Genomic DNA, 16,415 nt, shown 5'->3' with positions numbered 1-16,415 from the left:
CGAAATTTGACAGTTATTGAATTAATTAGTGGATACTAATATAGGTAGGGGAGAGTTGCTCAAAATAGGATAGTCGTGCAAAACCGGATACGGGGTGTAATATTTAAACGTGCAGCGATATCTGGTTGCAGGTATGAAAATCTATTTGCCATAGTAGATTCCTTCATACTGCAGTTAAATATCTTTGTAATATCCCGCTAGAGGGCAGACTAACAAAAACACAAGCAACGTTAGGTTTAATCTAAAATGTTATCTCGTGTTTACATCTAGTGTTTCGTACTATTCCTGGGAGCAAAAAAAAGTGGTGAGTTTTTTTTATAATCTACTAGGAACGCCATTTAAGTCAGTGAACAAAATTTAGCGTCAGTGTGTGTAGTAAATGAGGTGTGATTTTTTTTTATTTTACTTGTAGTGGAGCTCAAAACCGGATAGGTTATGGTTGTTCAAAACCGGACATATCCGATTTTGAGCTACCGTATTCTACAATGTGTATTATTATGATTTTATGACATTTCCTTTATTTACTTAGAATGAATCAATATGGGGAAATACAAAAGAAAGTCGGAAAGGCAATCATGGAGTGAAGTGAGTATGGCAAATGCTGTGCAAGAAGTACTAGAGGGTAGGATGGGGTATTTAAAAGCTTCTATGGAGTTTGGCGTTCCTCGTTCCACATTAGAGGGAAGAGTAAGTAAGGTCAGGAAAGGCCTTCTTTCACGAAAAAACGCAGCAAAAAAAGGTTTGGGGCGTTATAAAGCAGTTTTCACGGAAAAACAAGAAGAAGAAATGGTAGAACACATATTGGCAATGGAGAATCGTTTGTTTGGTTTTACTCTTAAGGATTTACGTAAAATGGCCTTTGACCTTGCTGTGCGTAATAAGCTAACCCACCAGTTTAATATGGAAAAAAAGGCAGCAGGTAAAACGTGGCTTTACCAGTTTTTGAAAAGGCATCCAAAACTTTCATTAAGAACTCCAGAACCAACATCCATAGCCAGGGCAATAGGTTTTAACAGATCGGCCGTTCAAAAATTCTTTGCTCTTCTAAGTGAAATCTATAAAAATTACGATATAACCCCGGATAACATATATAATGTAGATGAAACCGGCATAATGACAGTGCCAAAAAAAAGGTCCAAATGTCTGGCATTAAGAGGCAAAAAGCAAGTTGGATGCTTGTCTTCCGGCGAACGGGGAGTTCTTGTGACAGCTGAAACGTGTATGTCTGCGGCGGGAGTTTTTATGCCACCGATGTTCGTTTTTCCTAGGGAAAGAGCCAAACCAGAGTTTTTGGATAACGCACCCCCTGGAAGCACTGCTGCATATCATTCATCTGGGTGGATGCAAACAGAGATTTTTCTTAATTGGTTTAAAAAGTTCATTTCATTTTCGAATCCAAGCAAGGAAAACCTGTTCTTCTTCTGCTGGATGGTCACGCAACCCATACGAAAAGTCTAGCACTGATAGAAGAGGCAAGAGAGAACAACGTCATACTCTTATGTTTCCCTCCCCACACAACCCATCGATTACAGCCCCTTGATGTCAGTTTCATGTCGCCAGTAAGCACGTATTACACGGAAAATGTTCAACGATGGTTACAAACACATCCAGGTAGAGCGGTAACTATTGCCCAAGTAGGAGAGCTTTATGGTGCTGCATTCATGAAGGCAGCATGCGTCCAAACTGCAGTCAATGGTTTTAAGAACACTGGTATTTACCCACTCAACCCGCAAATATTCCCTGACTGGATGTTTGAACCTTCTGAAACTACCAACAGGCCCATGGAAGAAGCAACTCCACGTTCAGTAACTCCGCAACCAGCACTGCAACTTCCAGTTCCAGAGCACAGAACGCCATTAAAGGCATTATCTCAAAATCGGATAAATCCTTCGCCAACGGTACCAGAAAACGACCAATCTCTAGATGATCTTTACCCCCCTTCTTGTAGTAATGCTTCGGCTTTTACAGTCACTCCTAAGCAGGTAGTTAGCATTCCGCAAGCGGCAGAACGAAAAACCAATTTAAACGACCGAAGGCGGGGCAAAACGGTTATTTTAACATCTACTCCTTACAAAAAGGAACTTGAGGATACACTTGCGGCGCGTTCGGGACAATCTTCAAAGAAAATGCCAAAACGGAACCTCGAAAAAAAATCAAGCAAGCAAACTAAAACGGTTTCCTCTACTTCCACACACAAAACTTGTAAAAAGCAAGTAGCTCTTAAACCAGCTCCTAAAGTAGACGAAAGCGGCTCTTCCTCCTCTTCGGAGGGAGAAGAGGACGGCGAAACCACTTGCCTCTATTGCAACGAGTTATTTTCCAATTCCAAATCAGAGGAAGGGTGGATCAAGTGCCAGAAGTGCAATCTCTGGGCACATGAGCAATGCGCCGGCATTGAGCCTAATGATGCCGATGTGTACGAGTGTGACTTTTGTCATTAGTTAACAGAGATGTTTAGTTATAATAATAACAATAATAAGGATGTATTACTTTTTTCATAGTATGTGGTATAATTAACTTGATGAATTTAGTATCCTGTTTTGCCCAGTACTACTGTCCGGTTTTGGAAGACCAGTCGTACAAAATCGGATACTTGTTACATTTTAAAAAATTGCATTTTTTTTCAAAAACAAAATATAGTGACGCTCATTATATATGTTTTGGTAAAAGTATAACACTTAGTAGTTTCACAGACAGAAGATAGCGATCATCAGTTAGGTTATTCCCGAAATATTAAAAATCTTTCAGTAAGTATCCGATTTTGAGCTACTCTCCCCTACGCTTGTGACATTTACCAGACACGTATAGGTAAACGAAAAGCGCTTACTTTGAGAACCCGACGCCTTGTTCATGTATTTGGAATCAAAGCGATTATTCAAAGTACCTACCTTGATTATGACATTTAGAACGCCACATACCTGTAATGAACTGTTTTCCTTTTACATTTTTGAATAACACCGAACACAAAGTAATTAATTAATCATTATTTTCGAGTGCTGCGTTGCTCGCACATGTTTTTGGATGTCGAAAACTTGGATTTTTGACATCCATACTCAGCCTAACAATAATAGTATATTATATACCGCGGGACTGAAGTCGTACTTTTAATCCCGAAGGTAAAGTTTATGGCCCGACCGAAGGGAGGGCCATAATTTACCTGAGGGATTAAGACCACTACTTCAGTCGCAACGTATATACGATATTTTTCGTACTTCCGAAACTTAAACACTTAATATTATGGAGTTAGAAAACGCGTTCTTTCAAAAAATCGTTGCTTAACAAGTTACCATAGGAACGTTGCGTTGGTACGACAAACCCTATGCTATGGTAACAAAAATAATTTGGAAACTGTCATTGCTATAGGGTTTTCGCTATAAATAGCGTTGCACGTCATCAACAGAAGAAAATGGCATGCCAATTTAAATCAAGATTTGACGGATTTATATTCATTATTATTTAGTTACTTTTTGGGAGAATAAGTTGGCAGATTCGAAATTTTTTTTACAATGTTGCCAAACGTTATTTGTAATATTTGTTGACATTTGACACTTTTGTTCGGTTTTTGCGTGTGAAAGTTTTCGGTTATTCTTGTGGTTGTTGTTATTATTTATCTTCACTCTTAGTGCAAAAAAATGTGTTCTGTTCAGAACAAAATTGCTGTTTGTGTACATTCTACCGTTATTTGCATTTGTACTCGCCACAATGCCGAAACATTTGACCAGTAAAGTGAAGGAACTCCTGACTCTTTAATTCAATATTTTGAACAGGAACGAGATAATGGGGGTTCCTTATTACCATTAGGTTCAGTTCGAGAGGTAAGAATGGTTTCAATTACTTCTGACTACTTCCACTTAATTGTGATTACCTTCAGCGCGTTGCGGCAGCATTACATTTAAACATTTCTACGGTCAGCAGAATTTCCCAAGCTTTTAAACAAAACGAAGCTTTGATATCGCAGATCTTGTATATGCATCTAAAAGTACTGGCGATTACCACGGAGAAATGAATCGTGAAAACTTTTTACATTAGTTTGAAAAACAATTATTAGTAAATTTAGAAGAACCAAGTGTTATCGTATTGGACAATGCTTGTTACCACAGCACCTTATTGACACAAAATCCGAACAACTCATGGAGAAAAGCAGATTTTCAAGATTCGTTACACAATAAACTTGCACTTGCGATTGTAACCTCAGAAATGTGGAAAAATTCAATTAATCACACCGAAAAGTTAATAGAGGAATGGTATGAACGCGAAAAACAATTGGATATTGCAGAAATGGCCCCAATTATAAACTGGGTGAATGATAGTTGAGTGATGACGATTAACTGGACAATAATTAAAACTGCAATTACCTAAGTCACGAGAACTGTGTATTAAAATTTATTTTGTTTTATGTTAACAAAATGGAATGTTACGTAGTCTGAAAAGTATCTTTCACCTTTTTACGATCATATCAGTTTATGTTAATTATCATTTTATGTACTTAGTTCAATAAAATTTCTTGTGTTTTTGTCTCGGTTGAACTTACTAGTCTCAAATTCCACTACAGCAAGAGTTGGTCAAATAACGTAAAATCAGTCAAGATTTCAAGCAAGCATTAACTTGATATTTATTTGCTGATGGCCTATGCAATGGTTTCCCTAGTAGCACAAAATATTTGTTAAATATTTCTCTAATATTTAATAAATATCATATGTTGCCTAAATATATACAAGATTAAAACAATATTTCTCAAATATTGCGAAATTTATATATATACATAATATTAAATGAATATTTCTAAAATATTATCTGTAGACATCGGGCGCAAAATATTGCATTTTTAGTTATCGATCCAATAACAATAGATTTTTTGTATGGATGCCAAATAGAGTTTGCAATAATTGAATAATCGAAGGTCATTTACATTTTCTAAATATTAATGACATGTTGTTAAAATATTAGGAAAGAAATATTTAAATCTCACAAATAATTCATATTTAAAAATATTACGCGCGCGCATGTGTATTAATCACACACTGTTCAAGCCGGGTTGGAATGCGCTAAATAAGCACTTCTGTAAAGACGCGCCTACGTTTTGTGTATTAATGGCGGTTCGTTTTGTTCGTGGTTTTGTATTTGTCGTGCATGTTTTCGTTTTAGGTTAAATACCTGCGTGATTTAGCTTTATCGTATTAATAAGAGTAAGTAGTCTTTTGTTAAATGCGACAAAATGTATATAACATTTCTATTGTGTTTGTTCTAGGTTAGGTACTCTCACAGATCAAGTATTGTGGCTTAAAAAACTTGCCAAAAAGGTTCTTTTAAGTAAGTAGGTACTTTTTAAGTGCTTTCAATACCGATAATTATTATTAGTACATGGTGGCTCATCAGTAACGATAGCAAAAACATGGCAAGCCACAGTCGATACTGTAAGAAATATCGGTATATTAAGAAACAGGTAGAAAATAGTGTAACTTCACAAAGTGCCGAATTAAATCAAAGTGACCAGGAATGTGAATCTCATACATAATTATACAACACTGAAATTGATAAGATCAATCCGATTATCGACACCGAACAATTCTGTAGTTCTGCGGGTAGTTCTGCTTATCCACCTGAACTGCCTTCAACATCCACAACTTTCACGGTAAACAGTTCCTTTGATGATCCAATTCCTGTAACTGAAACTAGTGGTTCACAATTATGCACAGTGAATTTAAAGGAACGTAGTAGCACATTTCAAAATTTTATTAAATCTTGGGCAATAAACAAGAATGTCAATTTAACTCAGTTAAGTACTTTGTTACAAGGTGTCAATAGAATCATTCCTGAACTTAATTTGCCTAAGGATGCTCGCACGATTTTACAAACAAGAAGAGAGTTGAAATTCAATAACCTAAAAAGCAGTAAAGGAACTACATCTCAGTTTTCGTATTTAGGAATATCTTATATGCTTAAAGAGTATTTGAATGACAATTATTTACAGATGAGAATTTTAGAAAATGGTTATATTAGTCTATCTTTTAATGTTGATGGATTACCTCTCTTTAAAAGTACAAACCAACAACTGTGGCCTATTTTATGCCGTCTTCATTTAAAGTGTGCAAATTTAAAACCTTTTGTGGTAGCAATTTTCTGCGGAGACTCAAAACCATTTTCTTTAAGTGAATATTTGGATGAATTTATCGTGGAACTGAATTATTTACTTGAAAATGGATTTCGACACTACAATGTCGTTATTCCAGTTAAAGTTTTATGTATCAGCAGTGATGCTCCTGCAAGGGCGTTCCTTAAAGGAATTAAGGGGCATAATGGATTTTATGGTTGTGAACGTTGTGTTCAAAAGGGCAACTACATAAATAATCGAATGGTTTATCTAGATACTGATAGTCCTTTGAGAAATGATTTTAATTTTAGAAGGAAATTATTTCCAGAACATCATGTAACAGAATCTCCACTAACACGTATAAGTAGCTTCAATATGGTTTCCGGCTTTCCACTTGACTATATGCACTTGTGTTGTTTAGGTGTTATGAGAAAGCTATTAAATTATTGGATACGTGGTAGTACGTTGCAAGATATGGTTAGATTAAGAGTTAATTTAAGAATACAGCTCTCAAAGAGATTAGAGTATTATGCCAAATTTATGCCTAATGATTTTAATAGAAAATCTAGATCTTTAAATGAGCTGGATAGGTTTAAGGCTGTAGAGTTTCGGACTATACTATTATACTTAGGACCAATAGTATTAAAAAATATCTTATCGACAAAACTTTATGAGCACTTTCTTTTATTTCACTGTGCAATGCGTGTCTTGCTGTTGCCAGAATTTGTGGATACAGAGTGGATCAATACTGCTAAAGAGATGCTTGTTCATTTTGTTGCACAGATTAAACTATTGTATGGTAATGAAGCGAGCATATATAATGTCCATAGTTTAATTCATTTAGCGGATGATTGTTTATATTTCAAAGAAACGTTAAATGAAGTGAGCTGTTTCCCCTTTGAAAATTATTTAGGAAAATTAAAATATATGTTAAGACGGCCTAATCGACCAGCTGCACAAATATGTAAGCGATTATCTGAAACTAGTTATATTAACTATGACAGGTTGGATAATGCAAATTCGTTTGTAGTGCACAACAACACCATCTCATTCCCAAAATTCAAAATTTCACTAAATAAAAAAGATTGTTTTGTTTTTTTGAACAGCAGGAACATTTTCAAAATCACAGAAATTGTAGATGAACTTTATGTTGCAGGATTTATTTCAAGTGAATTAAAAAACTTGTATGATTACCCAATACCTTCCAGTGAATTGGGAATTTATAAATTTAACGCCTTTAGTCATATACATATGGAAATCATTCCGATCACGCAAATCAGTGGAAAATGTTTTGTAATTTCACAGAATGGTCATTTTGTGGGCATGATTTTACTGCATTTAATTTGTTAATTTAGATGTAAAGTTATTGTTGTACTGTATTGATCTGTTTTAGTTGGTTAGTCGATTGTATAAAACATGTGGGATATAATTATCTGGAAAAATGAAAATGCGATTGATTTTGTACCGTGCAATTGGGCTAACGAAAATAACACAATGTATAAATATCCCTTGGGAATGAGTGAGACAAAAGTGAGAGAAACAATTTATGAATGCAAAGAGTTATGTGAAAATTATAAGTGGTGCGATGTCGAGTTAAGAAAACAATGCATAAAAAGTTTACAACGTGCAAAGGAGTTATGCGATAAAGGCCAATACACTTCAAATCTGGAAACATCTGATGATGAAAATGAAGACACAAAAAGGAAGAGAACTAAACGGTATATTGAAGAATGTGGTCAATCTGAAAAAAGAAAAACCGTGGGACGAAGGCAACTAGAAGAAGAGGATCATAACAAAGATTCAGAAGAGGAAACCAGCACAGATAGAAGGAAAACATGTAACTTTCCGGAGAGACATGCTAGAAGAAGTAAGCATTTTTTTATCCTATTATGATTTAAGGGTGTATTTCAGTAGTATAACATTTGTGCGAAAATAGGGCAATTTATATTTCGTCTCAATTCTGTAAAAGATGAAATGAAAGACTGAGCTAATTTTTTTCCTATAAATTATACATTTAAAAAGTGTGCTAGGTACAGAAAAAATCTTAACATATTAGAACAAAACAATTTTTTAGAGCACCGCCAAAAAAAAACCTTATTTTAATAGGTAAAATGGCGTCAAAACAAATTCATTTAAATATCTCTTTGAAGCATAGTCAGAAAAAACGGTAGCAAACCATAGAGCTATATTACTGCAAACATTAATTATCCCTTTTATTAACATTGTTATTGGTTTCAGATATCGAAATTCGTTCTGAAACTTCTTCGCCTCAAAGTGGTTCCAGTACTCCTAAGAACCCAGCAAGTAGAGAAACAAGTGTTGGTAGGTATTTATTACTATTTAGACGTTCTGTATAACAGAATTATGTTTTAGATCTTTTACGTGCTGTACTAAGAAATCAAGCACAAATGCAGTTTGAAATAAAAGAATTACAAAAAAAAATTGACGTAATACATAATAAACAATTAACAACATCAACGGGGCAGGGAGGGAGAGAGGGGCATCCCACGCCTGAATCTAGATTTACAAACTTACTTCCGATTCGTAGTTTAGAAGGCGTACAGGAAGTAGAAGAACTTATACAAGATGATATGATATTTAAGGATTTGGTAAGTATCATTTATTGATTGAATTTTTGTATGCATTATATTGTTATAGGCGCATTTCCTGTATTTAGTAGGCGGTGACACTTTGTCAAGACTTGTGTACAACATCATGAAAAAGCTTCTTGTACCAGATGTATCTATTCTATATTCAGGCATAGGGAAAAAGCGTAAACTTCCGTTCTGTAGTTTGAAAATATACAAGGCAATTCAAGGTATTACACCAATTCTGATCTGTCATGCAGTACATTAACTTGTTGTGTTTTCAGTTGCTATTCGGAAACGTGATCCAATAGCCACAGAACAAAATATTAAAAAAACTGTTGCACTATACCTTTCCCAGAGTAAGTCCAGATTGAAGACAATTGATAGGTAGGTACGCTTTGTTTATTGTCACTATTGTGCTCAATTTTCTATAATTTTTTTTTATTACAATTGGTTCTTGTTATTTTCATTATTTCCAAATTAACGTTAATATTCTCTCTTGTTGTATACGTTTTTGAATGTCCGTAATTATAAATTAATGGTTTTTTTTGTTGCAGTTCCTCAACAACATCTAAGGATTCTGACCAGATAGATGAACAGGATTGAATAATTGGGTAGTAAAAGTTGATTTAATTTTTGTTTAGTTATAGTAATTTCATTTTTTAAAAAAACCAGTCTTTTCTTCAATTATATTTTTTGATTTCATATCATAGGTAATCATAGGTGCAAATCCCATCACTTAAATTCAACTATGAACCCTTGACAATCTTTTCTGAAAGGGTTTTTGTTAAGGTTGGATATAGAATTCTTGCTTATGTGCATATTTTGTCAATCCCAAGTTTTATTATTTAACTATTATTTAAGTAATATGTTATTCATTGTATTATTTAAGATTCATTTTTACAGCACTATGAGAAAATAAAGACATTTCTAGAAGTAAAACTTTACTTCTTGAAGTGCATTTATATTCCAAGATATTTTAAATACATCTGTAATATAATATAAATGTTTAATAAATATATTTGCTTATATTTTCAAAATGTATGTGCTTTTATTTATGAAATATAATTTCTTATATTTGTGAAATATACAGAGTTTCATTTGCTATATATATATTTTTACATTTATGAAATATATTTACATTTATTTCTTAAATATAGGGTTATATATTTATGAAATATATGTATAAATATTTTAAATATAAAAAAAAATCTCTCACTTTTAATATTTGTATAATATTTAAAAAATAATATTTGATAAATATTTAGTGCTACTAGGGTTATAACTACCGAAACATTTACATAATGCCGCAATGCCGACATTCCTCATCTTTCTGCTCACAACGGCAGCGATACGTTATAAACAAAATGCTAATAGTACCTACTACACTTAGTGGACTGCACTTTCCTTGAACCCGTCACAGCACAGTAGGAATGGGTTTTATTGATGCACAGTAGGTTGGTTTCACACAGGGAGCCCAAAAATGATCTCTGAATTTTCTAGTTCCTCTGGAATCTGGATGGTAGAAACATAACCTAAAAGTGTTTCCTTAATAAAAGATTAATATATCAGCATACCTTAGAAATATTTGGCAATGCCGTGTATTGTTGATGTCATCAAATCAATGACGTGCAACGCTTTTTATAGCGAAAACCCTATAGTGTCATAATTTTGGTGGTGGGCGACAAAGGTGTATTTGATATTGATAAAAGAGCAGCCAAAGTACGTAAAGAATTGATACCACCGAAATCCAAAAAACTATATGAGCAGCAGTACGATGCGTTTAAGAAGTAGTAGCCGCATACAAAATGTGGAACAACCTACTGAAATTGCCTTGTTAGTAATTTCATCCTTCCGGGATTTTCGCTCAAATTTAATCCCGGCGGGACAAAAAGTGACACTTCAGTACTTGTCATAATGGAGTGAAGTTGTCATTTTAGTCTCGGAAGTACGAAAAAAAAAATAGTGAAAAAAAAAGTGACACATCTGATGCAAGGTATTATGATAATTTGACTGGACTAAAAGCAATCAAGTCCACATTGAAACTACTTTGCAGCGCAAATCTCTTTGAAATGACTGGAAAACCGACAGCATAGTGAATAGCGTGCGTTGTTCGTTACGAAATTATTTGCGACCGTTTTCGTGTGGCGCACAGTCCACACAGACAAAATTTTCGGCGCACACGGGCTTATTTGTGTCGAATTCAACACACAACGCAAATATTTACCAATGTGGATCCGCCTTTAGATTACGCAGAGTATTATAATGTTCCCGCGATGACTAGGACATCCACTGCGTTTAAAGCGTTGAAGTGCTTTATTTCTTAGTGAAATCATAATCTTCAAGATATCCGTTAACCAAGGAACGAATGGTTTTATAAATTTTGATGTTTTCACTGGAGCATGAACATCTAGTAAATGTATAATAAGTAGGTATTTACAGTAAGGAACTGCACTTTATCATCTATGCTAGGAAGATTGTAAATTGTGTTCTAATCGACAGTTCTTAAGTCGCGGTCGAATACCTGATAGTCAAAGTGCTTAAAATCTCGATATGTTCTTTCCAAGGCTGGCGGAGTGCTGCACAATAGGTTTATTCGGCAAACCAATTCGTGCAAAGGTGAAAAATCGCTATTGGCTGCACTTTGTCGCCCGTCCGTCCGTCACACGTACTCCTTCTACACTACTGAACTGATTTGGGCGATATATGGCTCATTTGATAGGGCTTGGTCCAAGGATTCCGTACATACCTATATTTGCTGGTTTTGCGCATGCGCAGTGTCAAAAGTTTGAATTAACGCATGTGCAATGCTAACCTTTTTTATTTATGAAGATATTTAAATGAAACTGTATAGGGCAAGTGAGGGCAAGTGCGTTCTCGGGGCAAGTGCGTAGCTGCAACGTATCTTATCAACGAGTGCTTCGTAGATGCCTGTCTGATTACAGTGTACTATTTGGATGATTTTACATCCTATAACTGGTAGATGTCGCCACATGTACAATAATTGTAGCGTTAAGCGCGGTTGTCATACCGCGCAGTTTGCAACTTACTAAATGGAAGTTGACGCGTTCCTCGAAAATTATTCGCTTTTCGCAAAATTTTAGTTGCAATCTTCTGTTTTTTGGTAGTACCATGCCTTATGTATGCATATTTTAGTTATTCGTACATTTTTTCTCAAAACCAATAGTAACTTGAAAATAAAGGCTAATATGCACTTTCCCGCCAAATTTACTAGGTGGGGTTAGTGCGTAGTATGTTGAAGGGGCAAGTGCAGACTGCTTTGCACTTGCCCCGTTTCACTACGCACTTGCCCCTTTGCTAATTCTTACCACGATTATTTACCTAATTCATATCGTTTCTCAGAAAATTTTCAACTATGGTGCGAACGTATGTGAGGAAAAGTCAGAGGGCGAAAACATACACGCATGATCAGCTGCTTGAAGCCATGAATGAAGTCAAATTAGGCCGGAGAACCGTTGCGCAAGCCAGCAGAATTTACGCCATACCCATAAATACATTAATTGACCATATCAAAGGAAGAAGGGGAAAATTAAGTTCAACTTTTGGCAGACCAACTGCTCTGACACTGCAGGATGAAAGTAAATTAGCTGACTATTTAAGAAAACTTGAAAAACATGGATTCGGTTTGTCCAGGAGAGAGGTCATGGATTTGGTGGGAGAATACGTGAATTCAAATAAAATTAAAACGCCCTTTAAAGATGGAATACCACACAAAGACTGGTTAACTGCATTCATGAGGAGGCAAAACTTATCAGTAAAAAATCCGGAAAATATTGAGATAGCTAGAAGGAAAAGTATAGATCCGTTCCTTATTAATCAGTATTTCATCTTATTGAAAGAGACTGTCGATAAACTGGGGATTGCTGATAAACCTCAATTAATTTGGAACTTGGACGAAACGAGCTTTTGCTCCGACCCTTCTAAAACGAAAGTAGTCGGCAAAAAGGGGGCGAAATCGACACGAACAACTGCTGGTCCAGGTAGAGAAAATACCACGGTTCTGTTTGCCTGCAGTGCTAGTGGCGTAAAAGCTCCTCCTTTGATAATTTTCAAAGGTAAGCAATTATGGACGCATATGATATCTGATTCAGCATATCCTGGCACAACATACGCTGCAACACCAAATGGCTGGATGCAGTCGGCGGATGTCTTTGAAAGGTACATAGAGGGAGCATTTGTTCAGGCAATTGGATCGGAGAGACCAGTCCTTCTTGTATATGACGGCCATGTTACACACATCAGTCTCGCGGTTATCGAAAAGGCTGAAAATGCCGGCATCACGATATTAAAACTTCCGCCCCATAGCAGTCATGTCCTACAGCCTTTAGATCTGTCTGTTATGAAGGCCATCAAAAATAAGTGGGATCCTGACCTGGTGAAATGGCAAAGGAAAAATATAGGTGTAAAGCTCCCGAAAGCCGAATTTTCAAAAATGATTGGCCAAATATGGAACGACATTCCACCATTGATTATTACGAATGGGTTCAGGAAGGCTGGAATTTTTCCTATCGACAACTCGGTGATTCCTGAAGACATGTACGATCCAGAAGCCCTAAAACGGTGGAAGAATTCATCTAATGAAGAACAAGCAGTAACAGAGTCTTCAGCAGCTATTCCCTCTACATCTCATGATGTACCAGCAAATTCTTTTGGAAAGCCTTTGGTAAAAGAAACAGTAGCAACAGAACATCCAGTAGCTATTCCCTCCACATCTCACATTGTACCAGTTACTCCTTTTGAAGAGCAGTTGGTCGAAGAGCCATCAACTTCTTTTGAAGACCTGCTATTATCGCGCATCAAGAGGGGCTCTACGGAGAAACCGAAGCGGAAGAGAATCTGTGAAGGAGCAGAAATAATAACATCTGAAGAAGTTAAACAAAAATTAATAGAACAAGAAGAAAGCAAAAAGCGAGAGAAACGGAAAAAGAAAACTAAGAAAGGAAATGAAGATGAGAATGAAAATGAGTCACTGCATGAAGATCAGCATACGGAAATTGAATTCGCGGATTCGTCAGGTGACGAGGACTTAATATCAATGATTGAACAGTCTAATCAACTCGAAATGGACACAAGATTTCATGAGAAACGTGTGGAAGACAGGGAAATTGGAGACTGGGTTCTAGTGCAGTTCTGTACGAAGAAGACCAAAAAGCATTATGTTGGAGAAATAACTTCACTTGGGCTGGAACCTCTGATCCGTTTCTTGCGCAAAAAGAAGACTTTGCCATCTGCCACTGTGTTCGTTGCACCTTCTGCAGAAGACGTAAGTGAAGTGCTAGACAGCTCAATAATAGCTATTCTGCCTCCTCCAACTGCAGGTCGTCGCGGGGAATATATATTTCCCGTACTTTTTGACAGTTATCAAATTGAATGAGTTTTCCTAAAGTGATGTTTTTTTATTATCAGGATTTATTTTCAGTTTCTAATAAATATTTCGTTTTTTATGGACGGATTTTAATTGTATAAAATTCACTTGGGCATGAAAATGTGGGCTTTATACGCACATGCCCCACTTCTGTTGCTATGCTTTTACAGGCGGCTATAGAATTGAAATACGCACTTACCCCATACCATGGGGCAAACACTACGAATATAAGTAAAATTAACGACGTTTTTCAAAATGTTGTTTTGCGCATCCGCAATGGTAACTTTCCGATTTACGAAAGCAGGTAAATGAAATATCAATGTAGGCACTTTGATGAAACCAAAACCACAGATCTACACATACATATACAGGGTGGTGCCTAGCGCGACGCAGCATAGGGATTTCAATGGTAATTTCTTTATAGTCAATTACTAGCTCCCCTAATTATTTTAGAGCAAAAGTCTAAATAAGTTTTTTTTAGAGAAAAAAATACTGAATCTGTTCATGCTATTACTCATAATTTTCCGTTTTTCAAAACTGTAGAAATCGACAAAATAAAAAGTTTCATTTTACAATAAATCAAATATGCCTTGGAATTACCTAAAAAAACAGCGATCACGTTTCATAATTTGCCTTTGACGTATATTAAATTTATACTTATTTATAAATTAGTTAAAGAACTGCAAGTGCAATAACGTTCAAAATGTCCGTCAAAACCATTAGGAAAACGACAATACATTCAACGTTTTAGCTGCAGTAGCGGAAAATCCGAATATAAGTTTAGGAATAAATCTTCTTCAAATCAATTTTTTTTCTTCGATTATGTAGGTAGGTACTCTGATTCCGGAAAATGATAAACAAATAGTATCTGATGCAGATGCAGCATACATTCTCTAAAAAAAACCCAATTGCCGCTTTTTCTTGCATCGGATAGTTGCAACAGAATTAAATAGGGAAATCGTTCGACGTCAAACAACGATAACTTACATGCGATGCGCTTGTAGTTTGTTAAAAGATTCCAAAGCATCACTGATTTATAAAAATGTAATTTTTATTTTGTCGATTTCTACGGTTTTGAAAAATTGAAAATTATAACTAAAAGTATGAACAGATGCAGTATTTTTTTCTCTAAAAAAAACTTATTTGGACTTTTGCTCTAAAATAATTAGGAGAGCTAGTAATTGACTATAAAAAAATTATTAATTAATTAATTAATTAATTAATAAATAAATAAAATAAATAAATAAAAAAAAATTAACATTGAAATCCCTATGCTGCGTTGCGCTAGGCACCACCCTGTATGTGTAGATCTGTGCTAAAACTAATACCGGTTTCAAAATTAACGAAATTTCTAATGTAAATGATGCGCAATATTATTTACGAAATCATTTAAAAAAGTTTCATATGTAGACACTTCGAATAAAAGTAAAACTAATGCCCATTTCAAAATTTGTTTGTATTTGTATACGCTCCGCTACTTTTCATTAAACTGTATAGATTTCGACGATAGGCGGCTCATTTGAATGGGTAAGGATCTCGTGCCTACCGGTATTTTTCCCTGGTCCTAGCATTAATATTATTAGGAGGAAAATTCGCTCTCGTCTTTATGTTTGCATAATGACTTTTTAAACTTGTTTGTATAATGCTCGCTCTTACATACGCTACAAGAAATTTTGTTAGTATGTATCGTTTATACACCGCGGACCCTGTGGCCTTGTGTTTGTTTAACTGTTTGTCGACGTTTCAATCCACGTTTACAGAATTTGGTGCCGACTGATTTGATTAGAGCTTAAGGAACCTAACGACTCGAGCAGTTGAATAAGTTGAAAGGTTTGTACACTACAACTAGCTAGACTTAGGAATAAAGAAAGCTTATCTTTACTCCGGGGCGACGAATGTCCAGAAGTTTCCTCAGCTGAATTGCAGCTTGATTGTTGTTGAACAGTTATCGATAAGTTCTGTAGATCATCTCGTTGCTCGAATGGGTCAATGTTTGAGATGTTAGATTGATCTCCGACTCTTCGAATAAAGGACCAGGTTGTTTCGCAACCAACGAATAATTTTATTGAATACGATTACACGTAATGATTTATTGAGTTATGGTAGACCTTTACACGACATCAGCACCGACATCAGCACATTCCTTCGATAAGGAAACTTATAATTATATGTAGTTTTTCATTATGGTAGGCAGTCAAGTTCAGTCCGGATTCTCATTGTAACGTTGTCATAAAAATAAAAATTGTTTTTAAAAATCGTTTTCCATAATCGAACAACATAATTGGCGCAGTCGGTAGGATTCACAAAACGAAATTTCCACTAGTGTGGCGACAAAAATCGCGTCCGGAAA

General features: G+C 35.5%; 1 protein-coding gene across 2 annotated transcripts; it reads left to right on the top strand.

Moving 5' to 3' along the window:
• The first annotated feature begins 255 nt into the window (after positions 1–255).
• Positions 256–2,687, top strand: LOC116181706. Of its 2 annotated transcripts, none has more exons than XM_031502116.1 (2): positions 256–304; positions 530–2,687. In XM_031502116.1, the coding sequence occupies exon 2, from the start codon at positions 1,551–1,553 to the stop codon at positions 2,439–2,441; it is 891 nt and encodes a 296-aa protein (XP_031357976.1). In that variant the 5' UTR covers positions 256–304; positions 530–1,550; the 3' UTR covers positions 2,442–2,687. The 2 variants fall into 2 exon arrangements, with proteins under 2 accessions (XP_031357976.1, XP_031357975.1); XM_031502115.1 differs by having other exon boundaries at positions 530–1,485.
• The last annotated feature ends 13,728 nt before the right edge of the window (positions 2,688–16,415 follow it).

The sequence above is a fragment of the Photinus pyralis genome, unplaced genomic scaffold, assembly GCF_008802855.1.
Source record: "Photinus pyralis isolate 1611_PpyrPB1 unplaced genomic scaffold, Ppyr1.3 Ppyr1.4_unclustered_Scaffold1784, whole genome shotgun sequence".
NCBI classification, from domain to species: Eukaryota; Metazoa; Arthropoda; class Insecta; order Coleoptera; family Lampyridae; genus Photinus; species Photinus pyralis.
This window is presented reverse-complemented; position numbering and strand designations above follow the sequence as displayed.